At 39.8% G+C, this 8,714-nt stretch overlaps 1 protein-coding gene across 1 annotated transcript in view; it reads left to right on the plus strand.

The window, feature by feature from the left end:
- The window catches only part of LPP (LIM domain containing preferred translocation partner in lipoma), a 561,646-nt gene extending 553,203 nt beyond the window's left edge, over positions 1 to 8,443 (plus strand). Inside the window, exons 11-12 of the mRNA XM_004675087.2 lie at positions 4,536 to 4,656; positions 8,207 to 8,443. Coding sequence (XP_004675144.1) covers positions 4,536 to 4,656; positions 8,207 to 8,335 — 250 coding nt within the window. The 3' untranslated portion in view covers positions 8,336 to 8,443. The remainder of the gene's footprint in view (positions 1 to 4,535; positions 4,657 to 8,206) is intronic.
- The last annotated feature ends 271 nt before the right edge of the window (positions 8,444 to 8,714 follow it).

Raw genomic sequence — 8,714 nt, forward strand, 5'->3', positions numbered from 1 at the left:
AAGTCTTGTGGGATAATTTCCACCACTCTGTTGATTGTCAACAACGAGGAGCTCCTTGCCACAAGCAATTTATGGACCTGAGACTCATATTTTAAAAATGAATTTCCTGACCACTTTCCAAGTAGCAAAGAAAGTGAAAATCTCACAAAAGACATGAGCTGGATGAATTTAAAAAAAACAAAAAACAAAAAACCAAGAGGCAGAAATATTCAACCTGAATAAGACAAGGAAGGGCTCCTTTTGAAAGGGCAGTCACAGCATAAATTGTACTTCACGTTATTGATATTTTTAGCTTGTAATTACACATGAAAAAAATCTGCATCTATTTAAGGGAAGTGAAAAGATACCAATGGAGAGAGTGTTTCTGTCACTGTTTCTCTCTTTTCTTAGACTTACCCTAATGCAAGAAAGACGGATAGATATAATCAGAGCACACATGTTTCTGTTGCTGGAAAAGACTGATATATTACACCCCTCAATTAAAACAGGAAATCAATTCTGACAAATGCAAGTTTATATCTATGCCATTTATCTTTCATTTCCAGGAGTGGGGAGCATAATTAGAGACTTGCAACTGGTGACATAAGTGTGTGGGTCTGAGCGCTCCAGAAAAGCAGACTTGAGCAACTAAAAGGGGAAAATAATCTTAAACCCCCAACTCCCCTCGCCATGAATTTAATGGCATGTTAAAAATACAGATTATTTTTTAAAAATAATGCTGTCTGCATGATTGGCAGGTACATAGGAAAGAAACTTCTGGATCTTTTCCCCATCAGTGAAAGAAAAATATAAGAATATTTCACCCAACTCTGTTGCTGATTTTTATAAACCCTAGTACACAAAACAACTAAAATTCCAACTCAGAGAGGTTGTTGCAAGGCTAACGCAAGGGTAGATACAGAAGAGGAGGATTCAGACTCCCGCTGCTAATGATTTTGTGGAGCCTTTTCTTGGCCTTTTTAATTAGGTGTTCTTTTGTGAACTTTTAGGAAATGTATTTCAGCTCAATGAAGCCACATCAACAAAGAGTCTTCTGTGTGGCACTTACTGCTCTAAGTGTTAAAGGAGAAAACAAAAATGCACAAATATACAGAGAGAAGCCACTGTCAACAGGGAGCTTGTCAGGCAGAGGGGGAGGGATATGTGAGGAAATTCGTGATGCTTACAGAAAGGTATAAATGTCATGGCAGGGGCCCAGGCAGAAGTCTGACCTGCCAGGATTAGGAGAGATAGGTTGACTCTGGGATCTGGATATGCTACTGGAAGCAAGGTGTGAAGGGTGTTTTAGTGGAAAGTGAAAAGATTCCTGGCAGAAGGAATTATTCAGGCAAGAAGTGAGGGCCCAGAGTTAGGATATGCTGCTCTGCATTGCTTGGCTATACCTAGAGCAGCCTGAGAGTGAATGTCGCTGTGAGATAGGGGGGACCCATGAGGAGGGATTTATCTCAACAGCTTAGTATCCTGCCTCGTAAACTGCTGCTTCCCAAACTTTCATGGGCTTATAAGTCACCTCGGGATCTTGTTAAACTACAGATTCTAATTCAGTAGGTCAAGGGGTAGAACCTAGTTACCTGCATTTGAGGCAAAGTTCCAAGCGGTCTTGGACTGTACTTTGAGTAACAAGCTTCTGAAATGCTATTTTTCAGTCTTGCTAATGGGTCATCCTCTACATAGTTACCTTTAGTTGAACTTGGCTCAAATCCTCCAGCTTAATAGATAAAAACTTTTGTATGTGTCACTTCAGTAATAGGACAAGCTTGATCCCTGTTAAACTGACTATTTTCCACCCTTACCCCCAACTCTCTCTGTCACACATGCACACACACACACACGCATTCACTGTCCTGTTTCATGTAGTTAATTTTCAAGACCCATGGCAGTTGTCACTTTATCTAAGACAATGCTCTGATTTCAGCCCCTCCCTGCCCAGTGTTTCAATTTATATTCCCTGTATGTTTTATAGAATTTTGCAAATGAAATATAGATAGCAGTTAGCCTAACCTGATTAGTATTAGAGTATATGCACATACATGCAATTTTACCTGTAACCAGTTTGAGCTGTTTTTGCAATATGTAAGACATATATATATAATAGAACAAATACAAAAAACATATAAAACACCCTCTCCAATCTAACTACTGAAGTCCTAGTTCATATCTGTATTTCCAGAGCCAGTACATTGAGCCCAGAAAAGCAGATTGATTGAACTGACCTTTTCTGTGTGTTGAACTTCTACTATTCCACCATCTGTTTTGCTATCAGAGATCTTATATTCTTTAATATATTTATTTAATCAGTACCCATTTGATTGCCAGAAATGTGCCAGGACAGAATATGATTAATACCATCCCCTCTCTGAGCCTTGACTTCTGTGACTGTAAAGTAGAAAAGATAACAGTATTTTTTCATAATGTTTCTGTCAGTAGAAAGTAAGGTCAAGTGTGTAGAGTACTTAACAAGGTTTGGCACATAATAAGCACTCAATAAATGATAGCTATTCTAGCCATCAAAAGAGTTTTTATCAAGTTTATTTTTGTTAATACTATTATCTTGTCAGTGAGTTGAGCATTGAAATAGACCACCTGGGATTTTGGACAATCTTCCAGATGCAGGACAAAAAGCTCTGTGGCCCTGGGGACCGACTTCCTGTCTCTTCATTTTGCTTTTTCCCATCATGAAAATGAAGTCAATTGGTCGGAAGGAATCATAACTCAGCAAGAATATAGTTTATGTCCTTCCAAGGAGGAAAGACCTTGAAAATGAACATAATGGTCCAAGTAACATCTTTTTATAGATAACTAGGCTAGAGACTTCATTTTATTAGGTTTATCTTGGATGAATTTCTACAGGGGTTTCTGGAGACTATATAGTGGAACAAATTCTGTTCTTTAGAAACTCACACTTTAGTGGTCTCCAAAGATATGTGACAGTATCTTTGGATATGTATTATATATTACAGTATATGTAATATTAAAATAAGCAAACTCATTGAAAGATTCTACCCCAGTGGAGTTAAGTAATCCTATTTCAGGAAACTAGGGGAAGGTTCATTGATACAAGAGATAGTCAAGACATACTTCTGACCTCTCAGCTACTATAAACCCAGTGGGTTTGGGGAAGGAAATTTTGCAGTTGACTTCAGAAGCCTCCTTATTTCATTATTGGTGACCCAGATTCAAAAATAATCAGGTAGGCCAAAGCAATTTTTTTGCCACTGAGTATAAACTTCTTGCATAAAATACCAATTATAACAACTCTTGATTGCTGCTGCAGTTGTACCATGATCCTTTTAATTTTTCTTTCATAGCAATCAATTGATCTGCTGCTTAATTCATATTTATTTAGATTGCAACCATACAGATGCCTTTTGGGTGCTGCCAGGAAAATTAATATGTACATATAGAGTATAATGTATGTAAAAATGCTTTGACAACCATAAAGTACTCTGCAAAGTATTAGATTACTATCATTATTTCTTTTTAAGTCTCACTACAAATAGATAAATTTTCACGTCATTAATCTTAAAAGCATTACCATAAAAAAACTGAGTTGCACAGTCTTTTTTTCTATTTTTTTACACTTTTCAGTGTTTATCCATGTCCATTTCAAAGTGTGTCTTGTTTCACACCTTCACAAACACCACGCCTAAATTGAAGAACATACAGATGGATGTATGGCATGTATGTGCATCCTATTAATCTGTTATGAGAAAAAAAAATGTTAGGACTGAAAGGAATATTAAAGGATTGGGAAATCTTAAAATTCCTCATTAATAATTAACCTCAAGTCATACCACGTATGTGTATTTATAGAGTTGTTCATATACACATATTCTTTGAAAGTATACTAAAATCCTTTGCAAAATGAAGAACTTGACAGCTAATTAACTTTTTCAAGTGAGTGTTAAAACAATTAAATGCAGAATTGGCCATGTTAAGTTTCTTACAAAGAATATTTAAACCCACTAACTTCCGCTATTTTGAAGGAGAGGTATTTGAGGTTTCTTCTGTTAATTCCTAGAATTCAAGACACATTTCAGAGAAAGAGAGTGTAATAAGTGGGAATGAGGCAAAGTTCCCAACCTCAGAATGTTTGAGTAGTGCCTGGGGAACATATACAGAAGATAAGTTAGACACAACCAAGGCTTCTGGAACCTTGTTTTGCCTGCTTTGGCTAGCCTCCCAGCTCTCTGCCCAAAACCAGGGTTTGTGTCTGGGGTTTCTCCATAGGTGAAAGCCACATGCTGCGTGGTCTGTAGTCTCTGATGCTCTCCATGCATAACCACTCACATCTTCCCTTCCCCACTTCCCCAAATACCACAGCATTTATGATCTAACGACACCTCTAACATCATCTAGCATTAGTCTAATGACCTCATTTCACAGCTGGAAAGCAGTCACAGAGAAGGAAAGTGAACTGCCCAAGGCCACAGGAGAGTGCAGTTGTCCAGCAACTCAGTGGCGACATTTTACTTCTGTGCCTTCCTTCTTGGTTGGTATCTATGCTCTAAGCAGAAATATGTCTCCATTTTCAGGAAATTTGCCCCTCGATGTTCTGTGTGCAAGGATCCTATCATGCCAGCTCCTGGCCAGGAGGAGACTGTCCGGATTGTGGCTCTGGATCGCGATTTCCACGTTCACTGCTACCGGTGTGAGGTCAGTGGTGTGTATGCTAGGCAGGGTGTGGCCAATAGGAACTGGGTTTCCAGAAGTGTAGCAGTTATTAACTCTGACAAAGGTCCTACTATTTGTTCTCAGGACTGGGGCTTAACTCTGACACAGGCATTGAATGCTAGTGACATCAGTAAGTCACTTTCTCTCAGTCTCAGCTTTCCTACTTATAAAACAGTACTCAGGTTCTTAACTTCCTCTATATGTCTGTGTGACTGAAATATACCACTCTGTGTGGAAGAGGTTTGTAAAGCATTAAATGCTAAATTCATGGGAAACATGGTTAATAGTGGTAGTATCATTATGCTGGATCTTAATTTTCACTCTGATGCTCCCAGAGCAATGGCAGAGATGTCATTGTCACCCATTGAGAGGAATAAGAAAAAATTCCAGTCAGAGAATTAGGACTTCATGTTCACAGTCCTGAGGACTCATTAATTTAGTGAGCACTGACTAAGCACTGGGGCAAGGGGTCAGATAACTGCTAAGAATTGAAGCAAAGGTACATGCTCAGTATCCCAGGAATGCTTCAGAGAGACCCACAGCCAGGCTTGAAGCACCGAGGGAGGCTTCAGATCCAGAGGACCGGCAGCCATGAATCCAGCAAGGGCAGCGAGTCTGTCCTCTGTAATTTGGGACCAAAGGGTATGACGTTCAGAAAATGATTTTAAAACCTTTTTTAATCATGGTTCTGTATGTTACCCAGAGCCCCTCTTTTTTTTTTTTCTTTAATTTTTTTAATATAGTTACAGTTTACATCTTTAATATAGTTTACAATATATTAATTCCAGTGGATGCTTACATCCTTCCAATGGAAGTGATTCCCACCACCACTCACCCTGCACCATCACCATAGTCCCATGTGCTCTTCCCTCCCCTGTTTTTTTCCTTTCCTTCCCCTGCAGAATGTCTCTGATTGACAGTTACCTGTTAATTTTTATTTTTTAATTTGTTATAACTATTTTTCCATATATTTTATTTGGTTCCCCTACATACCTCCTATAAGGATGGAGGTGAAATAAGCCAGAGACCCTCTCTGAAAGCCATTTCCCGCCCCCTCTTCTATCAGGGAGGATAGGATGAGTCTCTGTCACCACGTCTTCATGGTATTGGCTCACCCAGTCCCACCAGAGATGTCCTTAAGATGCAGGCAGCAGGCCTGCAGGGCGTATTCATTCCTCAGGGGCCAAATTCCTTCACTCACTGCCTTGCCTGTGAATGACTCCCTGTCTTATGCCCTGGGCTTTGTTTTGTCCTGGAGTCCAAGTTGCAGACCTTTCTCAGGTATAAGCATAAGGAAAGATAATAGCAAACAACCAACTTTTACACAAGGTTTTATGGATAAAGAGGAATAGCCATGTCCAGTCACCTTGAAAATGATACTGACTCATAAATGTGTAAGAACAAACAGATATTTTTGACATCATTTTACAGGTGGGGAAATTGAGGCTTGGAGAAGAATGGCTCCCAGTTTTCCTCACATACTTGCTATAATACTTTGGCTTACACATTCTTTTGTTTTATTGTGCTAATATATGTTATTTAAAATATGCTTTACATCCTACCAGACCAAATGATAGTACATAGTAAGTTTGTTTTAAAACTTTGCAAATTAGCTTTTAGAAGTAATACTATAGAATAGGAAGAACACTGAATTTGAAGTCAGACCATTGTTCTAGTTCTGCCACAGACATTGCATAGCATTGGGCAAATCCCTGCTTCTCATCTCCCACTCTGCTTCTCATCTCCCACTCTGAATTGAGGAGATTGCATGGGGTACCCCATATGGCTCCTTTGGACTCTTAAGATTCAAGACATTGATGGTTTCAACCCTGTGGTCAACAGGCCCCTGGAATGCCTGGGTAACTATAAATGTCAGCTTGTTACTGATTTCAATCATTTGTGAAGTTTCCTTCCTTGTATTGCATCCAAAAGTTTTTGCTTAATTTATTGCCCAGTTCCCTAAATGCCTCAAGAACTTCAAGATACCTGCCTGTTCATTTGGGGGAAAAGGTGACCTTCCTGGGGGGTGTCACTAGTGCTGTTGTTGCTGCCATTGCAACATTCTAGACAATACCCCTATGAACTTAAATCTTGTAATTTGCCCAATGCAAACCTGAAATCCAACCACCTCCCTGCTGTCATGGTAAACAGCAAAGGTGAGACATGCCGAAATAGTGACCTTTTGAAAGTGCTCCCGCTAAAGTTAGCAGGTCTCAGAGGACAAGTGAAGAGGAACCTCTGAGACAGTGGGTGATGCTCAAAGCCCCAAAGGAGTTTTCTAGACTCATCTGACTCCCCGAATGGAAGCTGCTGGAAGCTAGGGATGGAGTTGAACTGCCATGTTGATCTTAAAACGTGGAACACAGAGGGCCTTGCTCTGGTTTTGGGCTGACTTTCGGTTGCACCCTGGTGTCTGTTCGACTGGTGTCATCTGTGGGTAGGAGAGACTCAGTCTGTCCATGTGGTAGCCAATCATTCTTCTCCTTTTTCTCTTAGCTCTCTCTTTTCACACCCCCTATGTAAATAAGTTCTTTCATTTTTGTTTTCTCCATATGTCCTGCATCGTGTGGACATCACTGGCAGAGTCATATCTGACCCCCTGGATTTGCCCCATTTCACAAGGACACACACCACTAGATGAAATAAACTTCCATTTTCTTCCTTTCCTTTTTTTTTTTTTTTTTTAATTTTTGCTCCATAACAAAGGAGGAAACATGTGCCTGCTATCTTAGTACTTTCCAAAATGCTTCAGAGGGGCTACCAATAATACTGTAATCCTATACAATTAGATAGTTCTTTGTACTTTTTTCAAAGTATTTTCATCCAGTAACTTCTTTAATCTTCCCAACAGCTTCATAGAGTAGGAAATGCAGGAATTTCTTCAAAGTGACAATTGACCTTGCCTACAGCAAGGCAATGTCAGACTAAGGACAGTGCTCAGGAGGCCTGCCTCTCAGCCAGAGCGTGTCCCTTTCTGCCATGCCATCTCCTTGAGGAGTACAGTAAATCCATACTCCCTCCAAATTAGGATTTTGTTTTCACATTAAGTTGGAGAGATATGCAGACAGAGCCTAGCAGTGGCCCTAGAAGTCACTCTGGAGGTTTGCCTTTCCCAGATTGGTTGAGAAATTTTATTTTTTATTCCTTTTGAGAGATGCTTACTACTGATAAAAGCTAAGTATAAACTGGCAATTTGGAGTCTATTCTTGTTTTATCTTCTCATGTTCTTGCTGTTGTTTGGGTGGGAGAACTGGCAAAACTACTCCCTGAGAGTCAAAACCTTGATGTCTTCCCTTCCTATATCTGTATTTCTGATGACCTGACTTAGGAGGGGTTCTGTACTTTTGTCCCCAAATTCTAATTCAAGTTATACTGGGGAAAGGATTAGAAGGCTGGAGTGGCCTATGTGTAGGAAAGGTAGTAAGTGGCCACACTTTGGAAGCCTGGGATGATAGAAAGCTAAGGCATTTGGCCTTCATGTAGGTACTTTACCTTTCACTTACATTGTTTGCATTTGTCTTTAATTTTCTAGGATTGTGGCGGTCTCCTGTCTGAGGGAGATAACCAAGGCTGCTACCCGTTGGATGGACACATCCTCTGCAAGACCTGCAACTCAACCCGCATCAGGGTGCTGACCGCCAAGGCTTGCACTGACCTTTAAATCCAGTCATCTGTTTAGCTAGCTAGTTGGTGGTGCTGAAGAACATAAAAGATAAGAAAAGAAATAGGAAAATAGAGGCAAGGCAGTGCAATCATAAACATAGGATGTTTTTTTTCTTCACCTACTATTAACATTGCTTTAGAAACACATAGATGATGAGATTTTTAAAGTGCTTACCAAATACACACTTCACATTTCATCTTGTAGGACCTTGATGGGTCTTTGTTCTAAGGACTTCCACATTTTTGCACAGATTAGGTTCCGTACCATTCACTTCTGCATTCCTGTAACTTTTAATCCCTGTATTTGTTTCACTTTTCATCTGGTTGAATGACTTTTTTTCGTGTGGTATTTCTGTCACACCGTTTTTTATGGATGA

The sequence above is a fragment of the Condylura cristata genome, unplaced genomic scaffold, assembly GCF_000260355.1.
Source record: "Condylura cristata isolate star-nosed mole 26May11 unplaced genomic scaffold, ConCri1.0 scaffold00003, whole genome shotgun sequence".
NCBI classification, from domain to species: Eukaryota; Metazoa; Chordata; class Mammalia; order Eulipotyphla; family Talpidae; genus Condylura; species Condylura cristata.